We start from the raw sequence: 20000 nt of genomic DNA, 5'->3' as shown, positions 1-20000 counted from the left end.
GGATTTCAAAAGCACTTTTTGCAAATAATTTTATTTTAAGCGATGCATAAACACTACTCTCCCCAACAAATTGCAAAAAAATACAAGTATACATTAAAGAAAATATATTAAGTTTATATATATATATATATATATATATATATATATATATATATATATATATTTTTTTTTTTTTTTGCATTAATTAAAAAATATATGGCATTTATTTCTAAATTAATGCAAAAAAAAAAAAAAATATATATATATATATATATATATATATATATATATATATATATATATATATATATATATATATATATTATTTATTTATTTATTTATTTTTTTTATTTTTGCATTTATTTAGAAATAAATGCCATATATTTTGTATGATGATGGTATCATCATATATATATATATAGGTAGATAGTTCCTCATGCTTTAAACCTGTAATGTGGAATAGAGCTTGACTTTTGTTTATATCAATGATTTGAGAAGATGTGAAACTCACAGCGAATACTCCGGAGGAATCCCCTTAAACGCAGGCAGTTCTCGGACGTACTCGTTGTGGAACCATTTGACTTTGAAGTGCAGATTCATGTACTCCGTGCTCTTGCATAGACGATGCTTGTCGTGTTCTGGAAAAAAAAAAAGAGAAGAGAAAGAGTCATGAGTCGACAGTGAGTCACGTTTAGAAACGTCCTGGAGACCTTCTACAAACATCTCGTGCGTGCTATCAGCAGCTAAAAATACAGCTGCAATTATTCAGCGCTTCTTCTTCGACTGAAATAAAGCTGAAATAAAACAGAAAGGTTAATATCGGTGCTGCCGAATGAATAATAAAAAAAGAAAACCATAGTTTTTGTTTACATTATGTATGCACTGTGTATGTATACTTTTATATGATATAAATTATATGAATGTAAGGATATACATGCAAATGCAGGTAAATACTTTCAAAATGTGTGTGTGTATATATATATGTGTGTGTGTGTGTGTGTGTATATATATACATACACACAACACACACATACAGTATGTAAAAAAACATTTATTCTGGATGTAGTTAATCTCAATGAATCAACTGACAGCCCAAATGAGTTCAAATACAAGCTAAATGAAAAGGAGAAATGTAGCCGCGGTAATTAATTTAAATAAAAATCATTAAAATTACTAACCAAAAAATGAAAACTGAAATAAAAATACAAAATACATAAAAAATGTATGTAAATTATTATAACTAAAGTAAGTAGTACAACTAATTCAAAATATGATTGATTTAATTAAATTATAAAAACATTTAGTATAACAATCATATATATATATATATATATATATATATATATATATATATATATATATATATATATATATATATATATATTAACAATTTATTAACAATTTTTTCAAACATTATAAATGCTGTTACTGTTACTTTTGACCCATTTAACAAAGTAATAAATTGTTTCTTTAAAATCAAATCTTACAGCATGCATATATATATAAATATGTCAAATATAATTTTTTTATATATATATATATATATATATATATATATATATATATATATATATATATATATATATATATATATAAAAAAAATTGTTTCTTTAAAATAAAAAACAATTATATATATATATATAATTATTTTTAATTTATATGTATATATATATATAATTAAAAAATTAAATTGATATATGCATATATATATATATATATATATATATATATATATATATATATATATATATTATATGTCAATTTTTTAAATCAGGTATTATATTTAAAATAAAATCTTTTTTACTCAATATTAGTTTGCTTGTTTCGTTTTGTTCTGTTTTGGTAAGAGTGATGATATACAGTCAGCCACTCATTATACAGTTATATCAAAATAAATTATACAATAACATCAAAACAAATCCTGGCGTGTTTCAGCTCCACAGTGATGTCCGCTGTGTGTATCCTCCTCATGAAGAACGCAGCGCTATGATAACGGTAAGGTCTCTTGACAGCTTCAGGCCGCCTTTCTGGAATATTCATCGTACTTTTTCAAACATTCAAGCCGTCAGACAGCGCTCATCAGCATCTGAATGTAAGCGTCAGTTAATAATTAATAAGGCGTTAGCCGCTCTCATTCATCACTGCTCTGTGAACTTCTGATTTCAAGCCTTCGGCTGAAGTGACACGCTCTCGTCTCGGACCCAAACCTTCATTCACTTCAGCTTTAAACGGCTTCCCGGGAGCCCCGACAACTGAGCAAAGATCAGGAGTCACACGCTTACCAGGAAAAAATATGCTGCATTAATATCATAGATCATCAGATCTTCAGAGATCATTAAGCTGACGTTGCAATGAGAAAAAAAATCACACGAGCATGAGAGAAACCAGTCTACCTTTCTCTAGGCTTCTGGTTGTACAACATGCACATTTTAGAGAGAAATAAATCAACTAAAACAATTTCATTACATCTTCACAGATCCCATCAGGACTTATTTTTATAACCGTGTGCGCTTTTCTGAATAAATAAATAAAATAAATAAAGCAAAAAATAATAAAAAGCATTTTATTCAATAAAATGAAGGGGAAAGAAAGAAAAAATGCTTTTGATAATAAAAAAAAAAGAAAAACACACAATTTTTGTATTAAGAAAGCCTCGAATGTGATTTTTAGAAACATTAAGTACATAAAAAACATAAAATAAATAAATAAATACAAATGCATTTATTCAATAAAAACAAAGGAACAAGCGAATAAAACTAAAACTGGAACTAATTTGTGTTAGTTGAAATAAAACTGATATAAAAAAACATAAAATAAATAAAAAATTGCATTGTGAAGAGGAAGATTTGTATGTTTTTTCGTTTGTTTTTTACTTTTTGCATTGTGATTTTTATAAAAATTATGCTTACTTCTAAATACAACGTAAAAGAAAGTATTTTAACTCGATCAACCAATCGATGAAGCATTAAACAACATAAAACCAAAACTAGAAATATTAAAAACTTTCTTTTTTTTTTTAAATTGAGCTGAAAATAAAATGTACATTTTAGCTGAAAATTTAACATGCACCAAAAGTTAGAAATGAGTTGAAGCACAAATGAATGGAAATAAATCTAAATTAAATGAATCTCAATGAAACCCAAAAAGACAATAAAAATAATTTAAAAAGCACATAAACTCACATTCAACCAAAAGTCGAATACTAATGAAAACTGCAATAGTAAACATAAAATAGTGAAATAACAATTTCACCTTAATTTCACCTGAATATTTACCTGAACTCTCTCGCATTACGCAAGAGAAGAGCAACACAGACAAAGCACTACTGTACATTACTTCCTACTGAATATTTCATCGTGGAAGTCATTATTGAACGCTGGTTTATGCGGCTCTGCATTTCCATAATGCTTCGTATGTTTTCCAAACCCCACATAATGAACGGCATTAATAACGCCTGCTTATATGAAGCACGTCTGCATGAATTATTAAAATGAATGACTGTGAAACCCGGGAGAAGTTTCACCGCTGAGTGCTAAATCTGTGCCCATAGTCGCTCGTTTATCTTAAAGGAGCCACGCTCTTTCTCTGGAAGAGACTGAAGGATATCAGATACAGGGTAAAATATAACACCTCATCAGCAGAAACGCCTCTCACTTGAACATCAAAGCGTTCATAATCTATATTTTCCAGCACAAAGAGGAGCCTGATAAACACCTGCTGCTTTCCTCCTTTAAATCCAGCCGTCTGTCATTTAGAGCCATTCTGCTCTTTTGTGCGGAGAGCGAAGCTGGGAGAAAAAAATCATTTCTGTCTGGGTTCGCTGAAACAGAGGATCTCGTGAAGCCCGCCAGGAACACGTCAGGGTCGTATTTCACTCCAAAAACAACAAAGAAACGAACGTTCACCTTTTGCATAAAGGAAAGGGAGCTTTGCTTTGCGGGAAGAGAGAAATGATTAAAAAGTAAAACCGACTGACTGGTCCTGCCAAACGTTATTTCCTGTTGTGTAAGTATTTCCAGACATTATTTGTTTGCAATTAAAAAAAAATATTGAGATGAGTATGCTGGATTTATTCTGCATTAGACATCACGGTTGTATTGAATTTATACAAATTGGGAATCGCAGTACTTAAAATCAGCATGCCAAAAAAAAAAATAAATTATATATATATATATATATATATATATATATATATATATATATATATATATATATATATATATATATATATATATCATAATGAGAACTCAAAAGATCATGGTACAAAATTTTTTAAAAAATTAAAAATAAAATACTAATATTTAGCTTGAAGCAAAATAAAATATAAAAACGTCAGTACATTTTGCATTAATTCTGCATACTATATTATGGTTGTATTTTTTTACTTATGTATATATATAGCAGCAACATTCCTTATTTTTTTTTTTGTTTACCTTGGGATAAAATAATTATAAAAATAATAATAAACTTTAAAATTATATATATATATATATATATATATATATATATATATATATATATATATATATATATATATATATATATACAACTAAAACTACAGCACATTTCCTGACTCTGGCAGTGTTATTTGTTTAGTCTATATCCAGTGAAATGTGATTTGTTTCAGTGAGATTGGTGGATGTTCAGAAGAGTTCGATGTGATGTTGTCTGACAGCAGAGGTTTAATCACGGCTCCTGCAGGCTATCAGCATCAGCACCGTTCTCCTCCAGAACCCACAACATGTTCCCTGACGGACCGTCACAACACCTCCACCACCGATAACATTAATACATCACAAATGATAACAATACATTCAAATAATAAATAATTAGATTTGTGTTAATGAAACAGTTACTGTGTTGTTATGTTGTTAATGAAATGCTTTAATATAAAAATAAAAAATAAACCATTCTAAATAATTCATAATAATAATATTCATAAATTAATAAAATAAATAATTGTTTAAAAACATCAAATCAAATTTTGTAAAAAATGTAAGAAATTATATATATATATATATATATATATATATATATATATATATATATATATATATATATATATATATATATATATATATTATAAATGCAATCATTCTTATTAATGATAATAATAACATGTTAACATAAATAAGTATTAAAAAATAAAAAAAGTTGTTGTAAAATGTTTCGATTCTAATGCACAACAATAATAAGAAGAAATGCATTAAAATGAAATAAATTAATAATCTTAAATGATAAATATCTCTTCTTGATATTATAATCATAAACACACACTAAATACATCAATTATTACATCAGTTATTGTTAGTAATAATAACAGTACACGTATAATGCCTTTAAAGAACAATGAAAACACAATATGAATATGAAAAAAGGAACGATAACAGACTAAAAAAGTGATCACAGACATAGCTGATAGTTAAAAATGTAATGAATAAAACAAAATGACTGCTTTTGCCATCATCAACAATCCCAAATCGATTTAACTCTAATAACTGTCCTCAAACAAACCCCCTCTGTGTGCTGGAGAGCAGAAGGCATTGTGGGTAAACACCGAGGGTCAGAAGGGTCCAGACACCGACTCCACTAATAAACCCAGCGCACTACATGCCTCTCTCCGCTCCCCTGCTAATGCTTCTCTATTATGAATGCATTAAGATGCCATTTATTCACGACGGCGGGCGCAATTACTCGAGCCAAATGAAAAGTACAGCAATAAGAAGACGTGATAATGAAATCCTAAATGCGTTTCGACAGAGCTCAGCGACAGCTTCCACGTCTCTCCTGAGGAACGATACCCTTACCCGGCGCTGAACTAATCGGGCAACGATTAAACAAACGCTGCGAACAAAACGAGTCGAGTCACATTTATGTGTTTACAGAAAATCTGGATATTAATGTCGACGATATCTCTCTGCAATGATACAGTTCATATGATAAAAGCAATCGAGATTTGATCATCTTATGTACTGTAGGATGAAGTAGGTGAAGCTTCACGTGAAGATCCGACGTGTACTGACTCGTCTCCACTTCCTCTGCGCTCATTTCCTGTTCGCCCAGCATAACACATTGTTTACAGCAATTGAGGAGCGGCGTCACTGGAGCCAAACACCCATTCCAGGTAAACACAGACTCTTCAAGAGTCTTGAATATATAGAAAAGGGCCAAACGTTTGAATCCCCGCCAGGCTAGGTGGGCTTTGTTCTTTACCAGATTCCAGTTCACGGTAACTCTACCGCGCCGACGTGAGGTAGCTGATTCTATCCTGCCTCCCACTGCGATGTTAGCTCCAGTTTCTTGAGACATAATGGAGGAGATCCAAGGAGAACAACAGGCGGAACCAGCCCCTGCACCAGAGAACCAGAGAACCTTCATCAACGCGTCATGCAGTGGGTCCGTACTTCCCTCACCGCTGGACATCCAGGTAACTCTCCAATTAGTCCAAACTTCATTCTGTTGGCCCTCCATGTCTTGTCAAGTGTGCGCACAGTCTAAGACCCCCAGAAGAATTACCACCTGGCTTACTCAAACCACTACCGATTCCTCAACGCCTCTGGTCAAACCTTACCACCTTCTTCATTACCGATCTCCCTGCCTCGAACAATCACACTGCCATGCTTGTCCTTATTGATAGGTTCTCTGAGGCTTACCGACTCATCTCTATGAAGGGCCTCCCTTCTGCCATGGAGACAGCTCTGGCGTTCTTTGAATAGGTTCCGGACTTTGGAGAAAATTGTCAGTGACATAGGTCCCCAATGCAGGTATGGAGAGCCTTCTGTTTTCAGTTGGATCGTCCTCAAGCGAATGGCTAAGCCAGGATAAAGGACGTTATCTACGCTCGTATTGCAGCCGTGAGCGGTCCGAATTTCTGCCCTGGGCGGAATACGTTCAGAATTTCCTCACGAACGCATCTACAGGATTAACCCCCTTCCAGTGTGTCCTGGGCTATCAACCTCCTATGTTCCCGTGGTCCGGAGAACCCTCCCCTGTACCTGCCGTCGACGAGTGGATCCGTCATGTGAGTCTTCAAAGAGCCGTCAGGAATCAGGAGATCCAAGCTAATCGAAGACGACGCCCACACTCTCCCTACCAACCTGGACAACGTGTCTGGCTCTCGACGCGAGACATCAAGCTGCGGTCGCCCAGCAGGAAGTGTGTCACGGCTTGTGTTACAGCCTGTTTTACCAAGGTACGTTGGTCCTTTCAAGATTGTAAAGCAGATTAACAAAGTAACGTACCAGCTCGAGCTTCCCGCTAATTATCGAACCTCCCGTCCTTTCACGTCTCGCTCCTGAAACCGGTCCACCCGGGAGCTGACCCCGGCCATCTCGATATTGACGGGAATTGTTACTGGACTCGCGACGGAGAGGGGGTCGGCTCCAATACTTGGTGGACTGGGAGGGATACGAACCGGAGGAGAGATCATGGGTAGCTGCCCGGGATATACTGGATCCCTCTCTCATCGAGGAGCTTCATCGAGCCAGACCCGACCGTCCAGCACCACGACCACGAGGACGTACATGTCTGTCGGTTCAGTAACTCCACGCCAGCAGAGGGAGCCTTCAGCCTCCACTCCCTCTGTGCTCATTTCCTGTTTGCTCAGCATAAAGCTAGAGCCCACATTGTAGTATTGCCAGTTTGATTTATTCTGACTGCTATCTTGTGTCTGACCTTGCCTGTTTATTCTGACCGTTGTCTCTTCGGATCACCCTTGTATTCTGGTAACCTGATTGGATTGATGTTTTGTGTTACGACCCATTGCCTGTTTTGCCGTCTTTGCTATCTGGACATCCCTTGAACATGTTTGCCGATTTCACTGCCTCACTGCTAACCTAACCTGACTTCTGGATTTTCCCAATAAACTTCCGCATATTACACTGTATTTATGATTTCATATGATTATTCGCTATTATTATTAAACATATAGAACATGCAATATTTAAAATTTAATTTAAAATAAAAATATACAGTAAACACTATGCAATAGTCTACTTATTTATTGTTAGTAGTAGATGTATAACTTGAACGTGTAATTTAAATGAAAACATTTATTATTCTTAAAATATAGAATTAGTAGCAGTAGTATTATTACAATTTAAATGAAAAACTAAATCATAAAACATTATTATTATTATTATTATTATTATTATTATTATTATTATTATTATTATTACTATAAATATCGAAAATGTAATTTAAAATGATTAAATATAAAAATAAACAACAAAAATAATATTTTTATTTATCTATCATTAGTTATAGTAGAAAACCGCTACTCAATGCTATGTTTAAACTATTGTTCATTCACGGAAATATGGATTATATTAATAATACTGAAATTTTACAGTGCTTTTATTGTGCTATTTGTCCTTTTTGTATGTTTGTCCACATCATGTTCAGAGTAAATACATTTTTCCTTACTAACAAGTTATTATGTAAAATAGTGTTTTAAATATTAATACTATTATTATTATTATTATTAAAATATATAAACTAAAAATTAAACAACATTAATAAAGAATTATTATTGATTATAAAACGTAATAATATTATTATCACTAATATTATCAAAACATTATTTATAAATAAAATTATCGTTCACAACTCTCATTTCCATACAATGACAATTATTTATTTATAATATATTAGTTAATTATATTTATTAATGTAAATATAGATTTGTATTAATGATACCGGGTTTTACAGAGCTTTTAGTGTGCTGTTTTGGACATTTGGAATATTTTATTAGCATTCACCGTTAACATTATCAAAACATAAAAAGAATCCAGAGATCCTTACGATGTTGTCTAGAATAGATAGACAGAGTTGATGTCTTCAAAACATCGCAATATATGACCAACACAGAATATGACACCCAACATCTGCAATTATCCAGTCATGTATGTACCGATGACACACACACACACACACACACACACACACACACACACACACACACATTGTGATTGACACAATCATGTTTCACAAAGACTGCCTGTGGTGCTTTCAACACAACAAGCCTGCTTGTTTACATTGATTGCACACACATACAGTGGTAATCGACACACACACACACACACACACACACACACACACACACACACACACAATCAGACGCTCTCTGAATCTTCATGTCGGCTGCCAAACAGCTAAAGCCACAGTCAACACTTTCTCATTTCGTTTGCAGATCAGGTCATGGTTTTATCTGCAGACGCGACTTATAAAATGTCACGCTGTGGCTTTCGAATGAAACAAAACAGCTCATGCATAAATGTGAAAACCGTTGAAGGAAAAGTTTGTGAGCTTTTTCCACGGCCTACACACTAAATCTTTCCTTCTTTCAGAAACCTGTCACTCAAACAGCAGAAGCACAAACCATACACTAATTACACACCTTTTAAATTTCATAAAACCTTGCTTTCCAAAAGACACCACAATTCTCTACACTGTAAAAATATATCATTTATATACATATATAGTATAAAATGTTATGCAAACGTTAACATTTCCCAAGTGTGTGAGTTTCACTTCTCCCTGGAGTGTTTGTGAAGCTGATAACTCCCAGAACCAGTCATTAGATTCAGAAAATCAAGCCATCTCGTCATTGCTGCCCTCTTCTGAACAGAAAGGACTGTTTTTCATCAGTCCCCGAGGTACCGCAAACAAGTAGAAACCCAATTCATTTTCTTTAACAGACTCTTTAAGAGACTCTGCTTTCTGCTCAACTCAAACCTATGAACTGAGATCCAGCGCAGCAAATAAATACACAAATATAAATATTAAATGTAATGTGAAAAATACCTGTGCTGTGGCAAAAATAAAATGTATATAAAATTACAAATAAAAATAAAATTAAAAAAACACATGGACAGTGACTTATACTGAAAAAAACAAAAACAAAAAACTATGACATCAATAGCAAGAAAACATAAAACACATTGAGAGTGACCTGTGATGGACAGAAACTGAAAAAAAAACAAAGTAAAAATAATTAAATAAAAATAAAAAAATTAAAACTGTGTTGGGGGGGTCACAGGAGAAAATAAAAATAATTCTGAAATAGATTAATAAAATAAAATAAAATGCATTGACCATAATTTGTACTAAAGAAAAACTTGGCAAAATAAGATAAAACACAGTGACAGTGACCTGTGCAGGACTTGACAAAAAGCATACTAAAGCAAAGAAAAAAAAGTTAAATAAATAATATCTAAAATATGTAAAATACATAATAATAATAAATTAATAAAAAAATAAAAGATAAAAGAAAAAATATATTTACATTTTCGTTTCGAACAAGGGCCTGGAAAAAAAAAAAAATAAATAATAATAATAAAAATAAATAAATATATATATATATATATATATATATATATATATATAACTACTTGATTAAGATATATAAATATATATATATATATTATAAAACGAGGTATTATGGGCTGTCCCTAAAAGTTTTTTTAATTAGCAGCTATATAACAAACAGCAATCTGTTAAAAAGCACCCAAAACACAACAGTAAGGACACAACGAGCATCACAGAACAGCAAAATAATCCACTCAGGATCATCATTTATCACACACAGCATCACAGACTATCTAATCCACTCAGGATCATCATTTATCACACACAGCACCGGACTATCTCAGACGCCAGCGAAAAGAGCCACAGGAGAAGATGCATTCATGAGCTGTTCCTGTACAAAAACACAGAGAATGGAGATTTCATTGAGATTAACAGTCAATCGATACGAGCAAAGAGCGGAAAAGATTAACGGCCGTGTCACCAGGTCCGGCTTGATTAGAGGAAAGTCTTACAGAGCGTTAGGGTTGCTAAACATGAAGATTAACACAGACTGACCTCTTCATTAATGGATCCTAACAGGTAAATGCTGATGTTTCCAAAAAAACTAAGCTTTTTTGCTCTGGATTGTCCTGCAAGATCACGCTCGGGCCGGGCTGTTCCTGGTCCCAAACAAAACCTGAACTGTAGGACTCGCAAAATCTGAATACCAACTTTTCATAATCAATAACAGGGGCACTGCGAAGGAACAGCTCATCCTGCGTGAACATTGACCGCCGTTCACCTGGTTAGGACATCCACGAGTAGGATGGGTTCGTTTCTTTATCAGATTTGGAGAAATCAGCGTCTCAGCAATGGATGTGAATGGGTGCCGTCAGAATGAGAGTCCGAACAGCTGATAAAAACTGCCGCATTTGTTTCTCTCCGGCTGATGTGGATTATTGGCATGCTTTTATCAGCTGTTCTGGACGCTCAATCTGACGGCACCCATTCGCCGCGGAGCATCCATTGACCTCCAAACCTCATGAAGGATCAAACTCATCCTAAAGACCCGAAGATGAGCACATTTACAGCAAGTTTACATTTTTGGGTGAACTGCTCCTTTAAGAGACGATTAACGTTTCGGATGTCACCGCATTACGCAAAACGTATCATATATATATATAAAAAAGATGCATGAACACACTTGAGAAATAAGCTTTGCTTTTTCAGAGCTGCAATGAAAAGCTATAAATAAAACAAGATTTTCAGATTATAAATGTCAGGATCTCACTAATCACGTGCTACTTGCTGTAATTAACACGGGAACTTCTTTTTAGTTTTTATAATAAATAAATGTTGTTTTTTTGTCACGACTGAAGCGATGAAAACCGACTTCGTTTTACTGCTTTGCGGCTGTTTGGTGAGTTTCGAACACTTCTGTATTGTAAAAACACTTAAATAACATGCAGTTTTTTCCAAGAGTTCAGACTCTTTTCGCACCCCATGCTTTTAGACGCTCTACAAACATCTCCGCACCTCATTCCAGTTTACGGAGCTTGTACATCGGTCTCGGCCGCTGTTTTTGGATTATTCTCTATCTCAGTGGTCTTGAACGTCCGGCCGGGACGACACACACAAACCAGACCTCCTCCTCGGAGAAGGACTCGGGAACAATTTCACAGCTCAACGAACAATTTTCACAACAATGGTCTCCCCTCGTGCCGCAGAAAATAAAAATCGTCCCGTCTGTCGCTCCCACATCGACTCGAGCTGTGTGTCGTCAAACAAGCCCGCCCAGGGCTCTCGTGATGGTCCAGATGAGAGCCAATACTTTAAGAACATTTTAATTCTGCCACTACTACTGAACAAACTTTCTTTCTTCTGACAAAAGTTAGGCTTAATATTGACTTTACAGTTTCTCGAAGAAGAGAAGAAGTTGTACATAATGATCAAAACTGTGTCTTTTGCTGACATTAATCTGTTATATAATAATATTCATTATTACAGCAAAGATAACACACTAAATTGAACAAAAAAATTATATATATATATATATATATATATATATATATATTATATTATTTTTGTCACATAATATATGTGTATAGATTTTTTGTATTTACATGTTTATATTTCTATATATATATAGAATATATACATAAATAATATTTTATATATTATATATATATATATATATATATATATATATATATATATATATATATATATATATATATATATATATATAATCTGAATAATCGTTTTACAGCACTTTTATTTATACATACTATCACTTTTGTAATATATTTAAAACCATAATAAGTATTATATTAATGAAAACATACACACACATACACTGTTTAATGTCAATTTAAAAGTTTTTTCTGTTTTAAAGAAGCACACTTATTTACTAGCATACTAATATTTTAAATGTACAATCCCTGATTATAACTGTTACTGTAGTGTGTTATAATATTAACTGTAATATTTTTTAATTCACTAAATTGCTACTTTACAAAAATTACAAAAACATATAGATATATTAGTTGACCAAAAATGCTAATTAGGTCAAAAACACTGCATTTAATATGAATTTAGCTTACAATTTATATATATTTATAACTGTAAATAACAATTACAATAGCATTTTTCTATTTTAATGTTTTTTTTTTTACTTCAATGTGTGCTATTTCTTTGCAATTAATTGCTAGAAATGTTTGAGCGAGCTTTTACGTGCATTTTTTTCCAGCGTACGATATTTGCATAAGCGCTTATATAAAAGCATGCTTTTCACAAGCGTATCGCTTTAAAAGAAAAGTAAAGTGGTGCAGAATGAACTTCGCATGCACGCACCTGCCATCCTTCAGTCTGTAATTAGTAACACATTAGCTTGTCTCCAGTCCTGTGTTGAAGCACCTTCATCTTCCAGCCGAGCGGCCTCGGGGAGCCCAACGGAGCACATCAAAGTCTCTATTAGGCGAGAAACAACGCGTGCGCTCCTAAGTGCTTCTGGGTAGGAGTTTCTAAATGAATAAACGGGTCAGAGAGAGTTAGTTCTGTCCGTTTGGAGGAAGTGACCCCTGGAGGACGACGGGCACGACTTGACTTCATCGAGTCGAGAAGAGACGCGACTCACTAAGCGGCGGATGCCGTGGGGAACAAAGTTTTGCGCGAGAAATGATTCGCATCTCAAGCGTAATGAGAGCAAATACAAACTCGATTGCTTTTGTTTGCTGGAAAACAGATTAAAATCTCTAGATGCACTTTACGTGACTTTGGAAAACAGTTTTCATCAGTTAGGTTAAATGACACTAATTTAAACTGTTATTTGGACAATTAAGCAGGAATTTTCTGACATTAAAACTCATGAATATACATTGCCATTCAAACCTTGTAATATTCTTCATTTATATCAATTCAATTCATTTTTACAGCAAATGCGCTAAATTAATCAAAAGCGACATTATTGTAAATGCATTCATAATGCTAAAATATCCCTGCTTCAAGTAAATGCTGTTTGTAAAAGTATAAAACTATTAAAAATATATTATCTTCAACACTGACAGCAATCGGCATTTAGACCGATTTCCGAATAATATATAACATGATAATAACAAAGCATTTTTGATCGGTCTTTCAAAATACGAAAACGTTTTTGTGCAAAATCCTGTATTAAATTTCACAAAAAAATTACAAATAAACGGCAAACCCCGCATTTTAAAGCACTAAGAATTATAAAGTATTTTATTGCAAAATATAAAGAGCATTGTAAACCCAAGCACGCTCATATCTCCCAGTTTAATATGCAGCGTTCACTATAAATAGACGGAGTATATTGACTTCCTGAAGAGTGCAAGCGCTGCTGGACGGAGTCACTAGGAATTAATAGCGCCGACTGATAGTGATTCACTAAAAGAGTTATGCAAATCAGATAACGACACAAGCGTGCCCATAAAATCTGTGCTGAAAGCAATTTGCATGCATTCCCCTCTCTCGTGTTCGGTTACAGCATCGGTCTAAAAAAATCAGCTCTTTTAAATACAGGACGTGAACATGAACCCGGCCGCTAACTTTTCTCCATCGTTTGATTGACATATTGACATACGACGTCTGGAGCATTTAAAGAGCCGCTGCACGCATAAACCCATCACCAGAAACACACCAGTGTGTGTGTGTGTGTGTGTGTGTGTGTGCAGAAGATTTCGCCCTGAAGCAAAAGGAAACTGACAAGTTGCACAAAGCAAACACCGTCTTCTAATAAAACCCCTGACTGGTTTGGTTGTGAATGTGTTTCATCTGCATGACGAGCAAGACGCGTGCAAAGCAAACAAAACACAACACGCTTCTTATTTGAGAGCGCTGCACGTGAACTCCGTCTCACCCGGACTCACGCGCTCGGTGTCTCACTTAAACCTGGCCGAGCGATGAACCCTTCATTCAGTCATTTACGTGAATCCTCCTCCAGAGCTTTAAAGGAGTCGCTCACGCATAGACCAGTCCGAGCACAGACAAACCTTTCACTGCATCAGCGTCTGCGGTGAATGGGTGCCGTCGGAATGAGAGTCCAAACAGCTGATAAAGATAATGCGCAGCGCTCCAGTGCATCGGTTAAAGGAATAGCTCACCTTTAAAGCAGTGCACACAGTAGATTATTTTCATCTTGAGAAGACAAAGAACGACTCCATTATTAAAAGTCCGGTGAAAAAGTGTCTCTCGCATCAAAATCCAGCCACATATTTGTTTCGAGCCGGTTCAGATTTCTCACCTGATTCAGAAGATTTTTTTATTTACTGGAGAAAGAGTCATATTTTAGCTACAAACACCTTAGTTATGTTTTCCTTTCAGCTTTTGTCTCCGACGGATGTTAACCGACGGATCATTGCGACGTTTCAGAGTCTCATTCCGACGGCACCCATTCACTCCAGAGGACCCGGTGGCGGGGAGGGCTGTTTCTTTGCATGCAAACGCATCTTATTATAGATTACTCTCTATATTTACATATACGCCCGTTTCCATTCAAGTACTTTGTACAACACTGTACTTGTTTTCTGCTGAACCAATGAAACGACAGATTTCGACTCTTAGTAAAGTTCATGGCTCAGTACTGCATTATGCTCATTTCACACTAAGCACTGAATACATTAAATACATGGGCTTTTTTTACTGCAGATCTTTTCTATTCACAGCGCTGAAGAAGAACAGATTTCGATCCGGTGTGACGTAAGAGCCGGGTTTGCTTCTAGCTTACATTTCTGTAATATTTCGGCGCACAGAAATGAGCGCATGCTGGGATTTCAATGCAGAACCGATAATATTATTCTGCTGAGCAGAAAATGTCAATATTTTAGCACCCGGTGCCAGATGAGATCGATAAAATGTGGTTATTTATATCATACACGGTGAGGATACAGCGCAAATGAGATGAGTATTTTTCAGATATTTCAGAGAAACTATGGTTTTGATGTATTACGTTTATGTATTTATCAAAAAGCAATTTGTGGAACAGCCAACAATTTTCATAATATGCAGTCTATCTAGTGTACAGTAGACACAGAGTTAATATGACGGTCCCCGTCTCAGAACACAGACAACAGAAAAGTAGAAACAAACACCCAGACGCAGACAAAACACAAACGCTAAATCAAAAAAAAAGTGTGTGTGTGTGTGTGATCCAAAAAAGTGTGTGTGTGTGTGTGTGTGTGTGTGTGTGTGTGTGTGTGTGTGTGTGTGTGTGTGTGTTTCCGTGCTTTAAAGCAAATGCGTTCTGCCTCACATCAATGTCAACATGACAACACAAACTAATCTGGATTATATTCAAATGAAAGAGAGATTTCCGAATGCGCCCTCCAGAAAAACACAGATGAAGGGAAAATAAAACTGCACAAAGGTTTGAGCTTTTCTTTTCTGCGACATCTCATGGTGACATGTCAATCCGAATTAATAAGAAATGCCAGCAGAGGCTCTGAGAGGTGTGCGCTAACTGTGTGTGTGTGTGTGTGTGTGTGTGTGTGAAATCTATAGATTGACACCTGGTTCCTATGGCAACCTAAAGATGGTCCTGTAACCTGTGAAACAGATGCTGTGTGTGTGTGTGTGTGTGTGTGTGTGTGTGTGTGTGTGTGTGTGTGGGTGTGCAAGCAAACATAAATGCCACAGAAACAACAGAAGGACATCGGCTGCAGGTCATCCCTGTTGTGTGTGTGTGTGTGTGTGTGTGTGTGTGTGTGTGTCATTGCGCAGTCGATGAGTTCTGAACCTCACCATAAGTCTCACAGCATCAGTGTTTGTTTTTTCTTTCTTAAAGAGACAGTTCACACAAAAATAAAACTCACGTGGTTGGCTGTGTGTGTGTGTGTGTGAGCTTCTCGAGGTGCTGAACACAAAGGAAGATGTTTTAAAGAATGTGTGTTTGTGTCTGTGTGTGTGTGTGACTGTGTATTTTTCATTTCCGTGCATGATGTCATTGTTCTGAACATAACCCTCAGTTTTTATTTATGAGTCAACTGACCCTTTAATATTCATAATTCACCAAAACAGCTTGAGATTTAGATCGAGAGTATTTCATGTGTAAAAAAGTTACTTGTTTCATTTAAAGTTCTCTTCAGAAAAGAGACTCAAAACATCTAAAAAATAACCCCCAAAAATGTTAATAACCAAACCGTTGGCCAGGTAGCAATTGACTAATAGTATTTTTCTGAAATGCTTGAAGTCATTGTAGTACTGTACCCTCAACAAAACTGCAATTTAAAATATTCATAATTCACCAAAACAGCTTCAAATTTAATCAGTATTTCATGTACAAACATTATTACTTGTTTATTTAAAGTTTACTTCACACACACACACACAGACACACAAACACACACAAAACACACACACACACACACACACACACACATCCGTTGGTAAAACTGCAATTAAACTACACAATCACATAAACACACACACACACACACACACACACACACACACACACACACACACACACACACACACACACACACACACACACACACACACACACACACACACACACACACACACACACACACACACACACACACACACACACACACACACACACACACACACACACACACACACACACACACACACACACACACACACACACACACACACACACACACACACACACACACACACACACACACACACACACACACACACACACACACACACACACACACACACACACACACACACACACACACACACACACACACACACACACACACACACACACACACACACACACACACACATACACACACACACTGCATAAACACATTCTTAATAAATTTATAATGGCGTCAAATTAACCTTAAAACAAATAAAGTTGCCGAATTACATTTTAAGGCTCAACTTTTCAGGCTCACGCTTTGAGAAGATATGCAAGATCAAAAGCAAGTTCCCTGTGTCTTACTGTTTTATGCATCACTGTCTCTAAAAGCGTGCTCATGAATTAACAATGCATGGAGATGATTTATGAAAAGATACAGAGGATGCAGGATGCGTTACTAATTATGAAAACCCGAAAAAATACAGACTTCAAGAAAGAAAAATGCTGTCTTTGAGGGTTTGCGTTAACTTTATTTCAAAATAAGTCAATGTAAGATTGAATCAGAGGGAACTGCATTTTAAATGCTCTGGTGTGTGTGTGTGTGTGTGTGTGTGTGTGTGTGTGTGTGACCTTTCATTCTCTTAGCTGTCCAAGCAGACAATCTGTGGTCCGAGGCGCAGCAGTGTGTGTGTGTGTGTGTGTGTGAGCCTTTGACAGCAGACCATCTGTGGTTGAAGGAAATTTTGCAGGTGAATCTGAATCCTAGAGAGTTATTTATCCATAAAACACTGATGCCACACGGTCAGCGTCACAAACAACACAACAGAAACCCCCTCTCCAGACCAGCCCGATCATTTCACAAAAAACCTCCCTCATAAAGCACGATTTCGACATCACCGCTCATTAGCATATGGCGTTTATATATCATCACATTATAGCATGCTACCAAACCCAACAATATATATCTCCTTGAATCCTTATGTTGTGTCTCAAACCCTCGAGTGGATTTGAGACACGTGTTGCTCTCGGATCTGAACAGAAAGCACAGCAGCAAGCCCTCAGAGAAACTCACCCTCCATTGCGTACTTCATATCCAAAGCGAAGAGGTTCCACATGATTTCAGCACTGATTCTGCCCATATTCAGCTCTTGAGGGAACCTGAAATGAAATAAAAACAGACATCATCACTCCGTCAGAGGCGTCCTGCTCTTAAAACAACTTAAAGATACATATCACACAGAGCGACTAATTAGAATTAATTATTATTTTAAAAATTATAAAATACATAATAATTAAATAATTGTAAACTTTTTGTATATTAATAAATTGGTTGAATGCATTTTAATGGCTTTTTATTCTTATAATTTTTATTAAATATCTAAAAATAAATAAATATTAAATTCAAGAATGAAAATTACATTTGTGTTTAAAGGAATGAAGTAATCATAATATTTTTCTTAAATATAAATTTTAATGATTTTTATTATTTTTATTTTATTGTCTATATAAAGAAAGAAAAAAGAATAAAAAGATGAATGTTGCAATAGATTTGTTAAAATAAATGTTAATAGGCCTATTAGAATTGTTTACAATTTGTTAAAATAAATACATCTCAAAAAAAGAAAGAAATTATTGAAATTAATTGCATAATGTTTTAAAATATTTTAAAAACTTTTATTTTAAATATTTTTGCTAAAAGTAATTAACAAATTAAATATATTTTATAAACGTAAATAAATTCCTAAATCAAAAAGAAGGAAATTATTGAAATGAACGGCATAACAAATGCGTTAAAAATATTTTTAAAAGGTTTTATTTTAAGAATTAATCATTTTTTTAAAGATATATCTACAAAAAAACCCATTTGAATATATTCAAAGAATTTTATTTATTTATTTATTTATTTATTTGTATTTTGTATTAATCTAGCAAGAAAGACAAAAAAATGAAGCTATGAATAATAGCTAGGCATGAAACTGGATGAAAATGAATTATCATAATAAATACATAAATTTTGGTTTTAGAGGTCTGGTCTTCTGCTGCAGACACACACACACACACACACACACACACACACACACACACACACACACACACACACACACACACACACACACACACACACACCATCAGTGACAGAGAGAAGAGAGGTATACAAGGTTCCCGTCCCATGTTACACGCGTGTGTTTTTGCACATACGAGCATGCACTGCTCACTTCCCGCCGCACGAGCTGTTTCCATGGCAACCGCTGCCGTACCGTATCAGCGAGCCAAGCGATCGGTTCTCCGCTCTCCCACTGATCAAAGACAATCTCAGATCAATCTACACCAGACCAAACACGCTTTAATTGCTTCAGGAGCGACAGAAGAAGCTCGGAGATGGACGCGAGCGAACGCAGCCGGTCACGAACGCCGTCTCTCTCTTAGCGATGGAAGGGACGCGATCATTTACTGCGCTTCATTAGCGAGCGTCTCTCTCATTGACCGCAATGAATTTTAGACTCTCACGAAGCATAGAAATCCAATTTGGTTTTCAAACGGTTCGGACTGACCATCCACGCTGTCCTCTCGCCAGCGATGTTCAGATAATACAGTACAGCAGTGACTTAAATTCAGCATGAAATGTCGTTCACGCGACGTTTGCTTCTGTAAA

The 20000-nt window shown here is 35.1% G+C and overlaps 1 protein-coding gene across 2 annotated transcripts in view; it reads right to left on the bottom strand.

Annotated features, from left to right (window-relative positions):
- The window catches only part of LOC122363047 (protein unc-13 homolog C), a 138025-nt gene that overhangs the window by 45397 nt on the left and 72628 nt on the right, over positions 1-20000 (bottom strand). For both annotated transcript variants that reach the window (XM_043264911.1, XM_043264912.1), the window contains exons 19-20: positions 18420-18505; positions 491-617 (exon numbers count right to left, since the gene is read on the bottom strand). In XM_043264911.1, coding sequence (XP_043120846.1) covers positions 491-617; positions 18420-18505 — 213 coding nt within the window. The remainder of the gene's footprint in view (positions 1-490; positions 618-18419; positions 18506-20000) is intronic.

Source organism: Puntigrus tetrazona, chromosome 18 (genome assembly GCF_018831695.1).
Source record: "Puntigrus tetrazona isolate hp1 chromosome 18, ASM1883169v1, whole genome shotgun sequence".
In the NCBI taxonomy this organism is placed as follows: Eukaryota; Metazoa; Chordata; class Actinopteri; order Cypriniformes; family Cyprinidae; genus Puntigrus; species Puntigrus tetrazona.
Note: the sequence above shows the minus strand (reverse complement) of the source record. Positions and strands in the feature narration are given on the sequence as shown.